The following is a 16,514-nucleotide window of genomic DNA, read 5'->3' on the forward strand; positions in this document are numbered from 1 at the left end:
GGAAGGAGTTAAAGATCCTTGTCTACTATGATGCATTTGAACAGAACAGGGTTCGGGAGTCCTCCGACCTCAAGAAGAGCTGACAGTTTATCCAGAGCTTTCAAAACCTATAAGATCACTCACCGTTAGTTCCGAATTTGCACAGATACGGTTGTTGTGCACAATAGAAACATTCCTGTGGAATTTTTATCAATAGCACTATCTTTTAAATGTCCTGCAGGGGCTAACTTTTTAAAGTCAAGAGTCTTTGTACTGCGGTGTTCCTCTGAGGCTGGTTTTGAATGTCTTAAGTGAGAATTAGATCTGTCTCCTTTCTCAGTGGAAAAGGCAAGTTAGCTTTCTGTCCGGTGCCCTTGTTTGTAATCCTCTCACATCAGTCAGGTCGTCCTCAGGTCATGCCCCAGTCACACCTACTGGTTTCTTTTGGGGTTCCCCAGGAATTTTCCACCTCTATGATGCCTGTCGTATAATAACTTGATGCCTTGCAGAAGTGTCAGTTGTGGTTGCAGGTGACAGTGGGGTGCGTGATGTACAAGCGGCTCACTCTCATGTCTGTGCCTCTCTTGTTCCAGATCCAGGGAGCCATCATCATGTCCTCATTGATAGAAGTGGTCATCGGCCTCCTGGGCCTGCCTGGGGCTCTGCTGAAATACATCGGGCCCCTGACCATCACGCCCACGGTGGCCCTCATTGGCCTCTCTGGTTTCCAGGCGGCAGGAGAGAGAGCGGGAAAGCACTGGGGCATCGCCATGCTGTAAGTCTTCTCAGACCGCCCGGAAGTGGGCAGTGAAAATCTCCCCTCTGCCCACTACCGAGGGACAGCCTCTCTCAGCACTTACACAGACTTTAGGAGGCTTTTTAAGTAAGAATAGTCTGACAGTTTCAACTTCAGTGCTTCGTGCCAGGGAATTATTGAAGGGTCTTTTAGACCTGGAGGTTGGGAAGTGCCATGCAGTCAACTATTCCAAAGACTGGTTTGCCAGTGATGTGTAGAGGGAGGGTTGTAAGGTTTTGTTTTTTTTCCGAAGTAATTTTATTGGGATTATAATGGATTATAACTGCATAATTTCAGGTGTACATTATTCTTTATCAGTTCCTGAATACACTTAATCATGCTCACCCCCAGTAGTCCAATTTTTATCCATCACCATACATATGTGCCCCTTTCTCCCCTCCCCCTCTGGTAACCACTAACATGTTCTCTTTATCTGTATATTTGTTAGCTTCCGCATATGAGTGAAATCATGAAGTATTTGTCTTTGTCTGGCTTATTTCGCTTAATATCATACCCTCAAGGTCCATCCATGTTGTTGAAAATGAGACAATTTTCTCCTTTTTTATGGCTGAGTAGTATTCCATTGTATATACACACCACATCATCTTTATCCCTTCATCTATAAATGGACACCTGGGTTGATTCCACATCTTGGCTATTGTGAATAACGCTGCAATGAACATAGGGGTGCATAAGTCTCTTTGGATCATTGATTTCAAGTTCTTTGGATGAATACCCAGTAGTGGGATAGCTGGATCATATGGTATTTCTATTTTTAGTTTTTTCAGAAATCTCCATACTATTTTCCATAGTGGCTGCATCAGTTTGCATTCCCACCAGCAGTGTATGAGTGTTCCCTTTTCTCTACATCCTCTCCAACATTTGTTGTTTTTTGTCTTGGTAATTATAGCCATTTTGACTGGTGTAAGATGATATCTCGTTTTGACTTGCATTTCCCCATTAATTAGTGATGTTGAGCATCGTTTCATGTGTCTGTTGGCCATCTGTATATCTTCCTTGGAAAAATATCTTTTCATATCCTCTGCCCATTTTTTGATCAGGTTGTTTTTTGTTGTTGTTGTTGAGTTGTATGAGTTCTTTATGTGTTTTGGAGAACAACCCCTTGTCTGATCAATGGTTTGCAAATATTTTCTCCCAGTTGGTGGGTTGTCTTTCTGTTTTTTTCCTGGTTTCCTTTGCTTTGCAGAAGCTCTTTGGTCTGATGTAGTCCCATTTGTTAACTTTTTCTTTTGTTTCCCTTGCCCGAGTAGACATGGTATTTGAAAAGATGTGGCTAAGACCAGTGTCAAAGAGTGCACTGCCTACACTCTAGGAGTTTTATGGTTTCAGGTGTTAGGTTCAAATCTTTAATATATTTAGAGTTAATTTTTGTGTATGGTGCAAGATAATGGCCTACTTTCATTCTTTTGTGTGTTGCTGTCCAGTTTTCCCAACACCATTTATTAAAGAGCCTTTTCTTTCTCCATTGTATGTTCTTGGCTCCTTTGTCACAGATTAACTGTCCATAGATAGGTGGTTTTATTTCTAGGCTTTCAGTTCTGATCCATTGATCTGTTTGCTTTTGTGCCAGTACCATGTTGTTTGATTACTATAGCTTTGTTGTATGTTTTGAAGTCAGGGATTGTGATGGCTCCAGCTTTGTTCTTTTTTCTCAAGATTGCTTTGGCTATTCAGGGTCTTTTGTTGTTCCATATAAATTTTAGGATTCTTTGTTCTATTTCTGTGGAGAATGTCATTGGGATTTTCATTGGGATTGCATTGGATCTGTAGATTGCTTTAGGTAGTATGGACATTTTAACTATGTTTATTCTTCTTACCCATGAACATGGAGTATCTTTCCATTTTTTTATGTCTTCTTTGATTTCTTTCAATAATGTCTTATATTTTTCACTGTACAGGCCTTTCGCCTCTTTGGTTAAGTTTATTCCTAGGTACTTTATTCTTTTTGTTGTGATTGTAAATGGGATTGTATTCTTGATTTCTCTTTCTGCTAGTTCGTTGTTAGTGTATAGGAATGCAATTGACTTTTTAAAATTGATTTTGTACCCTGAAACTTTGCTGTAGTTGTTAATTATCTCTAATAGTTTTCTAGTGGATTCTTTAGGGTTTTCTGTATTTAGAATCATGTCATCTGCAAATAGCGAAAGTTTCACTTCTTCTTTCCAAATTAGATTCCGTTTATTTTCATTTTCTTGCCTAATTGCTCTGGCCAGTATCTCCACTACTGTGTTGAATAGGAGTGGTGAGAGTGGGCACCCTTGTCTTGTTCCTGTTTTCAGAGGGATGACTTTCAGTTTTTCACCATTAAATATAATGTTGGCTGTGGCTTTGTCATATGTGGCCTTTATTATGTTAAGGTACTTTCCTTCTATACCCATTTTATTGAGAGTTTTTATCATAAGTGAGTGTTGGATCTTGTCAAATGCCTTCTCTGCATCTGTTGAGATGATCATGTGATTCTTATTCCTCATTTTGTTTATGTGGTGTATCACATTGATTTGCGGATCTTGAACCATGCCTGCGTCCCTGGAATAAATACCACTTGATCATGGTGTACAGTCCTTTTAATGTATTGCTATATTTGGTTTGCCAATATTTTGTTGAGGACTTTTGCATCTAAGTTCATCAGTGATATTGGCCTGTAGTTTTCTTTCTTTGTGTTGTCCTTGTCTGATTTTGGTATCAGGGTGATGTTGGCCTCATAGAATGTGTTAGGAAGTGTTCCATCTTCTTCAATTTTTCGGAGTAGTTTGAGAAGGATAGGTACTAAATCATCTTTCAGTGTGTGGTAGAATTCTCCAGAGAAGCCATCTGGTCCTGGACTTTTGTTTTTTGGGAAGTTTTTGATTACTGTTTCCATCTCTGTACTTGTGATTGGTCTATTCAGATTCTCTATTTCTTCTTGATTCATTTTTGGAAGGTTGTATGAGTCTAGGAATTCATCAGTTTCTTCTAGGTTATTGAATTTGTGGGCATATAGTTTTTCATAGCATTCTCTTATAAGCTTTTGTATTTCTGCAGTATCTGTTGTAATTTCTCCTCTTTCATTTCTAATTTTAGTTATTTGAGCCGTCTCTCTTTTTTTCTTGGTGAGTCTGGCTGAAGGTTTGTCAGTTTTATCTTCTCAAAGAACCAGCTCTTAGTTTTATTAGTCTTTTCTACTGTGGGTTTAGTCTCTATTTCATTTATTTCTGCTCTGATTTTTGTTATTTTCCTCCTTCTTCTGACTCTGGGCTTTGTCTAGCTCTGTTAGGTGCATTTTTTTTTCTTTTTGAGATTTTATTTTTTCTTTTTCTCCCCAAAGCCGCCTGGTACATAGTTGTGTATTTTTAGTTGTGGGTCCTTCTAGTTGTGGTATGTGGGATGCTGCCTCAACATGGCCTGATGAATGGTGCCATGTCCGTGCCCAGGATTCAAACTGGCGAAACCCTGGGCCACTGAAGCAGAGTGCGTGAACTTAACCACTTGGCCACAGGGCTGGCCCCATGTTAGCTGCATTTTAAGATTACTGATTTGAGATTTTTCTTGCTTGTTGAGGTGGGCCTGTATTGCTATGAATTTCCCTCTTATGATTGCTTTGGCTGCATCCCATAGGAACTGGTATGTTGTATTTTCATTTTTGTTTGTCTCCAGGTATTTTTTAGTTTCCCCTTTGATTTCTTCAGTGATCCATCGGTGGTTCAACAATAGCATGTTTTTAGTGTCCACATATTTCTGACTTTCCTAGTTTTGTTTTTGTTGATTTCTAGCTGCATAGCATTGCGGTCAGCAAAGATGGTTGGGATGATTTCAGTCTTCTTAAATTTATTGAGGCTTGCATTGTTTCCCAACATATGGTCTTTCTTGGAGAATGATCCATGTGCGCTTGAGAAGAATGTATATTCTGCTGGTTTTGGATGGAGTGTTCTCTATATATCTATTAAGTCCATCTGATCAAGTGTTTCATTTAAATCTACTATTTTGTTGTTGACTTTCTGTCTGGTTGATGTGTCCATTGACGTAAGTGAGGTCTTAAGCTCCCCTACTATTATTGTGTTGCTTTTAATTTCTTCTTTTAGGTCTGTTAATCCTTGATTTATGTCTTTGATGCCCCTTTGTTAGGTGCATATATATTAATAAGTGTTATGTCCTTTTGGTGGAATGTCCATTTTATCATTATATACTGCCCCTCTTTGTCTCTCATTGTCTTTTCTAACTTGAAATCTGCTTTGTCTGAAAAAAGTATGGCAACACCTGCTTTCTTTTCGTGGCCATTAGCTTGTCTTCCATCCCTTCACTCTAAGCCTGTGTTTGTCTTTGGAGCAGAGATGTGTTTCCTGGAGGTAGCATATTGTTGGGTCTTATTTTTTAATCCATCCAGCTACTCTGTGTCTTTTGATTGGAGAATTCAATCCATTTACATTTAGAGGGATTATTGATATATGAGGGCTTAATGTTGCCATTTTGTCTCTTGTTTTCTGGTTGTTTTATGTTTCCATTATTTCTTTTCCTTTGTATTTCTGACTGTCATTTCATTTGGTGGTTTTCTGAGGGAGATTTCTCAGTTTTGTCTCTTTTTGTGAATTGTGGTGCTGCTCTGATTTTTCGTTTAGTGGTTACCATGAGGATTGTATGAAAGATATTGGAGATCAGATAATCCATTTTCTTATAACCTCTTATCTCCATTAACCTAAGCAGCTTCCTTCGCTTTCCTCTCCCCTTCTGAATCATTGCTGTTACAAATTGTTCTGTTTTTAGTTTTGTGAGTTTGTGGCTAAGTTGAAGTGTTCATCATTATTTTTGATGCTTTCTTTCCGTTTCTCTTCTAAGCCGTAATTGAGTCTTTACCTCCATATTTTAGTAGAGAGCTGCAGGTTTCTGATCATGTCTGTCTATTTATGTCCTTGCTCAGGGCTTTGGGGACCTTTGCCTTTTAGTTGCCAGTGTGAGGGCATCTTTAATGATTTCTTGTAGGGGAGGTCTAGCGGCAATGAACTCCCTCAGCTTTTGTTTATCTGAGAAAGCTTTTATTTCTCTATCATATCTCTATCATAACTATCAAGGATAGTTTCACTGGATAGAGTATTCTTGGCTGAAAGTTTTTGTCTTTCAGTATTTTGAGTATATCATTCCTTTCTCTCCCAGCCTGTAGGATTTCTGCTGAGCTGTCCACCAAAAGCCTAATAGGGTTTCCTTCGTAGGTTATTTTCTTCTGCCTTATTGCTCGTAAGAAAAGCTAATGTCTATTGCCAATCTTCATCTCTCTTTTTTGCCCCCCTCAAAGTATACGGTTGTACATTCTAGTTGTAAGTCCTTCTAGTTCTTCTGTGTGAGTTGCCACCACAGCATGGCTACTGACAAACAAGTGGTGTGGTTCTGTGCCTGGGAAATGAACCTGGGCTGCCGGAGTGAAGTGTGCTGAATTGAACTGCTAGGCCATCAGGGCTGGCTCAGCTCTTAACTGTTGAGGTTGTGCCAAGTATTGTGCACATGAGTTGAAATATCTGAGAAGTCACATCTTTTAGATGAGACTCAAAAATACCTCCAGACTTGCAGGAGACAGAGATGCTGTGGGAGGATGTGTTGTCATTGAAGGTCACATGGTTCCCCAGGCCAGTCAGAGCTCTGACACCTGTAGGGGGGTTGTGGTTCCTGCCAGAGCCCTGCTTGTCAGTGCTGGTCCCTGTGCACAGTACTGCAAGTCCATTAAAGATGTCATTTACCCCTTTCAGTAATGTCAGTAAAGACATCAAGGACTTTGATAATATTGTGAGATTATTAGAGCCACAGAATTCTGTGTACCAGAAATAGAACCCACATTCTCTTTTTGTGACTGTAGAGTGTAGTAAAAGTTGATCATATCATAGAGAAATGCTCCCAAGACTCTTGAATTTTATTGACCAGTAGAATTTCTAAAACAAATGAAAACAAACAGGATTCCCAGTTGTTTTTGTTTTGCTTTGTGAAATATTCTGTGGTTGTTCAGTAACAGGCAGCCGTTCCTGAGCCTGTGCATCACAGCTTTACATTTGCATATGATGAACTAAGGTGGGTGCAGAGTTATCCCTGTTCAGCAGCTAAAGAAACTGAGCCACAAAGATGCAAAGTTAGTTGCCCAGCATCATACAGCTAGTCAGTGGCCGGGATGGTTTTCAAAACCCGAATAGTCCGACTATAACTTAACGATAACACTCTTGCCTCTTTCTGTGTTAAAAACACTATGTACAAATAAAGTGAATCCTTGCATCATCATAATGCATATATTCTTACAAATTAAGGTATGTGAAAATATTCAGGATGGTTCTTAATTTTCTCCTTTCACCAAAGGTTGGTCAGTATTCTCCATACCAGGTTGGGTGTGTAGAAGGCATGTAAGAATATTCATTCAGTGAAATGCAATAAGTTCTCAAAAGGACAAATTATATTTACCATCATACAGTAAACTTAGAAACCAGTAAAAAAAAAGGGTGAACAAACCTCTAAACTGCTTAGAAGCTAAAAAACCACCGTTATAAATAACTCATAGTCAGAGAGGAAATTGAAACTTCATAATTGCTGATAATTTAGAAAATAATGATGATAATAGCACTAATCGCACTGACAGAGCAGTCCGAATTTTTCTCGAGAAAATTCATAACCTGAAAGACGAATGAAGTAGATGAAGAGCTTGTCTCCAGAAACTAGAAAAACAGGATAAAAAATGAGCCCAATGAAAGCAGGGGGAAAGAATGAATAAAGATAGGAAAAATCTGAAATAAATAAAAGTGGTATATCCAAAAGCTGGGCCCTTGGAGAAGAACGTGTGGACAGACTTCTGGCAAGGCTCATTAAGGCGAGAAGGGAACGCACGCACAAATGGAGGGATAAAACCACAGATCCAGAGAGGATGAGTTAATTCTATGCTCCCTGCCCCCAATTAAAAAAAAATTAATAAAATGGATGGTTTTCAGAAAAGCATAAGTAACCAAAGGGACTCCTTCTCCCCCAACCTCTGAAGTCAGGGCTCCTCAGAACGTGGTCCTGGGCTGCCTCCTCGACGTGCTCTTCCCCGGGAGACCTCATCCAGGCCGTGGGGCCAGCAAACATCTGTTATGCTGGTGACTTCCCCATAAACCTGCAGCCAGACCTCTGAACTTCAGCCTTGGATCCAGCCCCTGACTTGCCCTCTCCATTTGCTGTTATACAAGACATCTCAAACTTCAGAGGAAGAAAGCTCCAAACTTTTGATTCCTTCCTTGCCCCCCAAACCAGTTCCTTGTCCTGTTGTCCTCTTTTTGGTCAAGGCACAACTGCACGCTCCGTTGCTTAAACCAGGAACCCTGCAGTTGTTCTCGATTCTTCGCTTTCCCTCATCCCCGACGTACCACCTGTCAATCTGTCCTACCTCCAGAACAGGTCCTGTCTTCACTGCCACCACCCTCAACAAGCCTCACCCTCAGCCATAGCTTCTGAACTGGTCTCCAGCTTCTCTTTTGCTCCCTTCCTCTCCATTCTCAGTCTGGTCAAGTACTTGGCCATTATCTCTTCCAGGCCTCCTCTTCTGCCACCTTCTTTTGAAACTCCAATTAGACACATGCTAGAGTTCTGGAAGCTTGTAGGTCTTCTCACTGTCGCGATGACTGAAACCTCACCTGCTGCCCCTTGGTGCTCCATTTGCACCTTGGGCTGGGTACTCAGGGCCTTTTCGCTCTGGAACCTCGGAGTCAGAGGTGAGAAGTGATCTTCTCAGATGCCTTCCTCTCCCCTATTCCTGCACATCTCTTTCTGGAATTTCTAGAATGTTGGACCTCCTGAGCTCTTCCTCTCCTTTCCCTTCCTGTTTTCCATCTCTTTCCCATCTTTTCTCTCTGTTCATGGGAATTTTCCTCAGCTTTATCTGAATTCTTCTCTCAAGCTCTTCATTTTTGCTCTCACGTTTTTTAGTTTCCAAGAGCTCTTGTTTTGTTCTTGGGTTGTCAGCTCTGTGAGGGCAGGGCCTTGGCTCTGTGGGGGTTGCCTTGGCACCACCGGCACCCACCGTACCATCTGCCACAGAGCAGACGTTCTGTAAGTATGTTGTGAATACATGAGGGGAGGAGCAGGAGGTGTGAGTACACCCGTGACCACGGGAAAGGTCAAGAAGGTGATCGAAGGACTTACATTCCTAAGAGAAGCCCTGGGCTCCGTTGGTTATACAGTTGAGTGTATTATATCTTCAAGGAAGAGAGAACTCCTACACTGTTTAAACTGTTCTGGAGCTTTGAGAAAGAAGGGAAACTTCCCAGTCAATTTTATCTCAGTGACATTTCCTAACAGAACTAATACAAAAGGGAGACCATGGATCCACTGTTTCCTTACCGGGGTTGTGTAAAACCCTGAGCCGAGTTCATATGTGTTCAGGTAGCAGCGTGCTTAATAAAGCTCAGCATGCTTCTCTACTGTGAAGCTCCTTGCAATCTGTTAAAATGCTAGTGTGCAGAAGACTCTTTTCAGAAAAGGGCTTTAGTATCCAGCTCTGCACACGCTTATTCTTTTAGTGCCACGTTTGTAAACGTATCTGGGAAGAATGGTCCTTGGAACGTGGTTTGGGAATATGCTGCTATGGATAATATAATAAAAGAACAAGGCATTATGTGTGATTTCAAGAACTCAAGGATGATTAAATATTAGAAAATTTACTGATAAAATCCATTATGGGTCAGTAGTGGATTTTATTAATAAAAATCATGATAACAATTAAAAAAAATCAGTCAAATACAACCTAGATGCCTACTGCAAACTGTTAGCAATGTGGGAATAAAAGGATCTTTCATGGGGCCGGCCTGGTGGCACAGCAGTTAGGTTCGCACATTCTGCTTCGGTGGCCCAGGGTTTGCTGGTTTGGATCCTGGGTGCAGACATGGCACCGCTTGGCAAGCCATGCTGTGGTAGGCGTCGCACATATAAAGGAGAGGAAGATGGGCATGGATGTTAGCTCAGGGCCAGTCTTCCTCAGCAAAAAGGGGAGGATTGGCAGCAGATGTTAGCTCAGGGCTAATCTTCCTCCAAAAAAAAGGATCTTTCATGACTGACATTTTTAAATGCCTCATACTTTAATGATGAAAAACTTAAATCAGGCCTGCCTATTGAAATCAGAAACTGATTTAAGATAATACGTGTTTATCACTGGTATCATTTAAAGTCATTCTGGATGTGCTAACCAATGCATAAGACAAGAAAATAAAATAATATGAATCAATACCAGAAAGACTAGGGAGAAGGGAATGGTGACTTGCCCTTACAAGAATGAAAATAGGCTCCAAAGCTTAGTAACAATACTGTGGTCCTGGGACAGGCTAGGCATTGGTAGAGCAGAACAGGAGGGACAGAAATAGAACCAAGAAAAGAATTCACGTTTAGTATCTGATGGCAGTCATATTTGAAATCAATGAGGAATGGAAGAATTGTGTAGGAAAAATTATTTGGAAAAAGTTAGATTTCTAGTTTATGTCAAATTACATTTCAATTAAATTAAAGACTTAAATATAGAAAATAAAACCATAAAAGTGCTAGAAGAAAACCTACATAAACATTTAATAAGACAGGGAAGATCTTCTGATATTGAAGAGAGAAAGATTGATAGATGTTATTTCTGATGTATTTGAAACTCACATCAAAAACCACTGAAACTAAATTATAAGTGAATCTGGGAAAATATTTACAACTAATTTCACAAGAAAGGCTGATGTTCCCAATTCATAGAGTTTCATTAATTAATATAAAGGAGAGAGAGTTCCAGTGGAGTAATGGTTGAAGGATATGATAAGAACAACCATGTAACAAAGAAAAGGAAATACAGATAGCCAGTTAGTGTATAGAAAGGGTCCTCCTCCCCAGTTATCACAATGCATACTCGTCCCGTTAGCAGGGCAGGTACTGGTGGTGGATCAGCTTGTACACATAGGTTCCTAAGTCGCTCCAATACAGGTGGCATTTAGAGACAGGTTCTCAGAGGAGGTGAATGTAGCAACATTTCTAACACAGGCATTGGTCCTCAATGAGAACTGATTTTTTTCTTCAAAAAACTTATTTTTTGTTTACTTTTCTCATGGATAATTTCAAACCTATTCCAAAGTAGAATAGTGTAATGACCCCCCCCATACCATCACCAAAGACTCAAATCTTATTTTATCTGTATCCCCAAAAACATTTAAATTCTAGGCGTTTGAAGTTTAACAGTAATTAAACAGGGAAATGTAAAGTAAAATAGTAGTCCCACTTACCACCATCCCTCAAAAAAATCTTCTCATGGTTAACTAGTGAAAATTGAATATTTATCCTTCCATATTCTTTTATCGTTTATGCATAAATACAAATATATGCACATAGCTTTACCATTATGTTATTTTATAATTTGTTTTTCACCCCAGCAATTTGTCGGGCTCACCTTTCCAAGACAATGTGTTTGGATCTATTTCATTCTTTGTAAAACTGCACAATGTTAAATATTATGAAATAGTCTAATTTATTAAACCATCCCCCAATTGATTGAATGTTGTTTCAAGTTTTTGCTGTTGCAAACAATGCTGAAATACGTGTCCTGAGAGGTTCATATGTGAAGAAGGAATATTAAAGTAAATGATGATACAGTTTTTTAAATTGATGAAATTAGTAGAGATTTCAAAGTATTGTGGGACCCTGGGTGACGGGAAGTAACAAATGAATGTTCTTAGTCTCCGGGTAGGATTGTAAATTCACCCATCCTTTTTGAATGTATTTGGCAGTTTGTATCAGAAGCTTTCTAATAAGGTATTTATTGTTTGATCCGTTCTAGTCCTGGGAACTTGTCATAGGGAGATATGCAGACAGGTGCCAGGGAGAGGCGCTCCTTCGCGGCTGTTTATCTTGCTCCCAGTGTCATACCGTATGAGAATTGTTAAACAAGTTGTGATACATCCATGAGATGGAATGCTTAGAGCACTATGATAAGGATGCAGACCTGTCTGTTGAGGTCATGGCATTAGTAGGGGCGACAAGCTGGTTGGGAAGCAGCATGTAAGGTATGATTCTGGCTTGCGTCAGATGATGGCCTGTTTGTGCTCTGAGGACAAGGATGACATCAGTCCGTCCTGTCTCCCTCTCTAACCCCCGTGCCCAGGACTCAATGATGCCCTGTAAATATCCAGGGAGTAGAAGCCATTCAGAATCGATAGACCAGAATGTGACATGGTTGTCACTCAGTGGTGGGATAAGTGATCTTTAGGATTTTGTCTTTTTGCTTATCTGCCTTTTATAATTTCCCTACATTTTAGTATGTATTGCTTACATAATATTTGTAAGGTAAAAGAAAAGTCAGCAAGCAAGTGAGATATAAATGTGAGGTGGAAAGAGCCAGCTGTGGTGGACAGAACCCTGGCCTGAGAATCTGGGGCTCAGATCTTTGTCCCTTCTCTTCTTGGCCAAAGTGTGTGACCGTGGGCACATCCCCCACCTCTGAGCCTCTACTCCTGCCTCTCTGCCATGGAGCTGCCTGCCCTACCTGGACCACAGGTGTATTTGAGGATAAACATAAATTAGAAGTAGATGGATTTTAGAGTGGGAAGAAGATGGAGCATTCATCTGTCCAGTCCGCTCATTTAAATTGCGCTGCCGGATTTGGGCCTGAGATTTGGGTGTCCTTCCTCAAATTCTGTATGTCCCCATCCCCTTTTAAACATGCTTTGAGAAGTGACCACCACAACGCAGGTGTTAACTGTCAGGTGGAGTGTTACCTGAAATAATGATAACAATAATAGCAGACTTTGGACCTTTTTGGATCTCATAGTGTACACTTTGAAGTAAGTTAGCATTTTTTAAAATAGGAGAATTTTATGTTGCTCTAAGTTTAAAATAAACCAGTTTTAGTATCCCTCATGGCCCTGTGATTTTTTTGTTAAACTTCACCATCCCGGGGGCATTGGAATAACTTGGGCACTATGTATATTTTGAACCTGCAACTGATGCCGGCCTGGTGACTTTGTGGCAGGGCAGAGACCTCCATCACCAGGTCAGCGAAGCGCCTGAGTAGGTGGGGAGATGGTGGAGCAGCACAGGCCTGTGTCCAGCCAGCTGCAGTCCACACCTCGTTAGGCATGAGGCAGTGAAGCCGCACCTGATCGGCTGTGAATGGGGCTGATAATTCCATCCCAGCAGCTGGAACCATGCCCAGGAGCAAGGAAGCTTGGCTTTGGCTGAGAACCCACTCTTCTGCCAGCTCTGCCTCAGGTTGTCAGTGAAAGAGTGAGTCCCTATGGGTGATGAAACCCATTGTTGTACACCTTTATTGTTTCATTGCTGGGAAACCATCCCACACCTGCCACGCGGGGCACCAGACAGATGAGGACCTGTCGGGTCCCCCCAAAGGGAAGTCACTTGATGTGGCTGCCTCCGGCAGGGCTCAGTGCAGCTGGGTCAGGACTGTGGAGCTCGGGTAGAGGGACTTCTCAGCCAGCCCGGGCATTCTCGCCCCTTGACCAGTGTGGCGAGGAAGTTCAGAGCCCAGGCCGCAGATCTAGACCCCTTCGCATAGTGAATGACACACAGAAACCTCTCAGATTATTATTATTGTTGAATTGTACTGTATATAGCTTTACTTTTTTGCTTTTTAAAAGTAATTTATGCTCTTTATAAGTAAATCAGAAAATAGAGATAAGCAGGAAAAAAGTCACAAATCCTGTGGCCACCTGAAGCCAGTCCTTGTGAGCATTTTGGAGCCCGTCCTCACCTGTTTGTGCATATGTGTGTGTGTGTGTGTGTGTGAGAGTGTGTGTACAGGCACCTTGTGCGGTAGCTGCTTGCTTTCTAGTTAATTCATAGTTGTAATTGTACTATGCGGGAGGTTGTGTCTGGCGTCTTGCCTTTGCCCTGACATAGTGAGCTTTCCCGTCAGCGTGTATGTTCTTTGGGTTTTCTTATTCTACTTAGGAAAATCTGGCCAAAGCATTTACATGGCAGTTTCATTTCAATATCAAGAAATGCTAAGAAAAAGTTCTAATAGCTTTCCAAAAATGGAATTTCCACAAGATAGGATTTCCCAAATAATAAAGAGGACCAGCAGCTCTCTAGAGAAATTAGTTGGATGAACACATGGTCGTTTTTGCCATTGAAGCTTTGAGTATTACTTTAAAACACAGACGTACAACCTTTAACCTGGTGTATTTTCTTTCTCTCCTCAGGACAATTTTCCTAGTTTTACTGTTTTCTCAGTATGCCAGAAATGTTAAATTTCCTCTCCCAATTTACAAATCCAAGAAAGGATGGACTGCATACAAGTTACAGCTTTTCAAAATGTTCCCTGTGAGTAGTCACCTTTTTTTTTTCCCTGACAATATTGCCTTTGGTTCATATATAAAATGTTTTGGAAAAGGAGGGTTTTAAGCAGGTCCTCCTGAGGGACCGTGTCTGTGTCCCTCAGGGTATTAATGACCACCCACACCGTCCTGGACTTAAAAGCAGTGGAGGGTCCGATTCTGAAATCTTTCTAGCCGATCAGAGGAGGGCACTGATTGTCCTTGGGACTGAGGGAGGTCTGACTGCACGTGGCTTCTGCAGGCGCGTTGTCCCTGTTTCTTGTTTTACTTTCCACACGTAGGCTTAAAGTAACTACCTACATAAAACTGCTGTCTAAATGTGCTTCCTTCAGGGGGCAGGTTTTCAGCAGATCCGTTATATGTCTTTTCTGCAAAGTACTGATGCGGGTGGCTTCTGGGGCGTGATATTCAGACCGTAGGAAGGCATGTGTTTTGCCAACAACCGCCACCTCTGTGGGCCTGACAGAGCTTTTCCTGTGACCACTTCAGATCATCCTGGCCATCCTTGTATCCTGGCTGCTCTGCTTCATCTTCACGGTGACAGATGTCTTCCCTCCTGACAGCACGAAGTACGGCTTCTACGCTCGGACGGATGCCAGGCAGGGCGTGCTCCTGGTAGCCCCGTGGTTTAAGGTCCCGTACCCATGTAAGTGTTCTGGTGGCCAGAGGGGTCAGGAGCCCATGAGGGGCTGATTTAGAGGAGCTGGAAGTTGACAGAAGGTTCTGCAGCAGGAAAGGCCTTCTTTGTCCAGAATGTCCCCTGGAGCTCTTAGTATTCTGGTCCTCAGAAGATTCAGCAGCGAAAAAGGAGGCCCTATCCTTGGAGGGCCATAATTAACACACAGAAACTAACCGGCTTCCTTCTCAGATTAAGTGGTTAGTTCTTTGGGTTCCACTAGGATGAAATCCTGGACGAGGCGTCTCTTGTCTCTTGTCAGGTTTGAGGTCTAGTGGCTGGGATTGAGGGCAACTGCCCAGCCACCAGGAGGAGCAGATGGGAGTGGGAGGGGCCTGAAGATTGGCAAGCACACTGTTTGAGCAGGATGCAATTTGTGTAATCTTTTAAGGGGTAGCTATAATCTTTTTTTTTTAATTTGGCCCTAGCTTTCAGAGGTAAGTTGATATTCACAAATGGATAGAAGATGGATCCTAAGTTATAGTCTGTGTTGGGTAACTTCACAAAGTGGGGGATAGTCCCCAGCCGTCGTATCGCTTGGATCCATGTGTTGTACTTCCTACACCCACTCCCCCAAAGTGACTTGTGTGAACCCAGGGTTATTAATGCTTGGTTGTTCTATTGTGAAGACTCTGGTCCCGGCATTTGGGTTTTTTGTTAGATTTAAAGCCTGAGCTTCATCAGATTGTGCCAATTCATTCCTCTGCTTAGCAGTCCCATTTTCACATTTTATAATGACAAGGAGAAAAAGCAGGAAAAGCCTAGAATATTAAGATTGAGTCAAAGACAGCTGTTCTAAGCATGTTAAATGACAGCCACGTTGGCAGGTGTTCCTTCTGTTCTTGCACTAACAAACACTTTAAAAAGTTTAGTCTTTCTAAAATAACATTCTCATCAGATCATGTGGTCTAAATATGTATTTATGTATACCTATCCTTTTTCCAAAAAAAAATGCATGGTTTCTGAACATATGTATATAATCTGGGATACAGTGAGATTGAGTCAGCTGGTGAGGCCGTCAGGAGGAGGCAGGGGAGGGCAGGGAGGAGGGAGCCCCCAGGCGTGTGCTGGGTGGTCTCTCTGCTTTTGCAGGTGGCTCCCAAGATGCGCACAAATAGGAACACAGGGCTGGGGAGGGCTGTCCGAGAGAAGCAGCTGTGCCTGTGACGAGGGAGATCTCCCCCAGTGCCATAGGGCCCATGCGTGAGGAAGCATCACCGAGTGGACAGGACACTTGGCATTGTGATGGCAGTGAGTGCTGCCAGCTCCTCTTCAGACAGCCCTTAACTTCCACCTCCTGCCCTACTGCCAAGACTCCCCTGGGTAAAGAGACACCCCCAGAGGGCCAGAGAACATAGCCTTACGGACTCTGACGGTTTGGCTTAATTCAGAGACAGGTTTTCTAATATCTAGAGCTGTGGTTCTCAGTCTTCAGTTAGCTGAGAGTTACCTGGATTGATTGTTAAAATACAGATTTTTGGACCCAAAACGTCAATAGTGCCAAGGTTAAGAAACCCTGCTATAAGGTAACAACATAAATTAAAGGTTCCAGTTAAAGGGAGAGATAAAATAACAGTTAAGATAGAAGGATGGAAGCCAACAAGGTTCTTAATATATCTCTTTAATCTGAAGGAAAAGGGATCAAAAACTTAGAAGATTACAAATTTAAGAATGTTGAAGTAGGGGCTGGCCCAGTGGTGTAGTGTTAAGTTCGCACACTCGACTTCAGCAGCCTGGGGTTCACAGGTTCAGATCC

At 41.8% G+C, this 16,514-nt stretch overlaps 1 protein-coding gene across 14 annotated transcripts in view; it reads left to right on the plus strand.

The window, feature by feature from the left end:
- The window catches only part of SLC23A2 (solute carrier family 23 member 2), a 142,766-nt gene that overhangs the window by 107,541 nt on the left and 18,711 nt on the right, over window positions 1–16,514 (plus strand). For all 14 annotated transcript variants that reach the window (XM_023626158.2, XM_023626154.2, XM_023626155.2 and 11 more), the window contains 3 exons: window positions 573–754; window positions 13,948–14,068; window positions 14,572–14,728. In XM_023626158.2, the coding sequence (XP_023481926.1) occupies window positions 573–754; window positions 13,948–14,068; window positions 14,572–14,728 (460 nt within the window). The remainder of the gene's footprint in view (window positions 1–572; window positions 755–13,947; window positions 14,069–14,571; window positions 14,729–16,514) is intronic.

Source organism: Equus caballus, chromosome 22, assembly GCF_041296265.1.
Source record: "Equus caballus isolate H_3958 breed thoroughbred chromosome 22, TB-T2T, whole genome shotgun sequence".
Classification (NCBI taxonomy): Eukaryota; Metazoa; Chordata; class Mammalia; order Perissodactyla; family Equidae; genus Equus; species Equus caballus.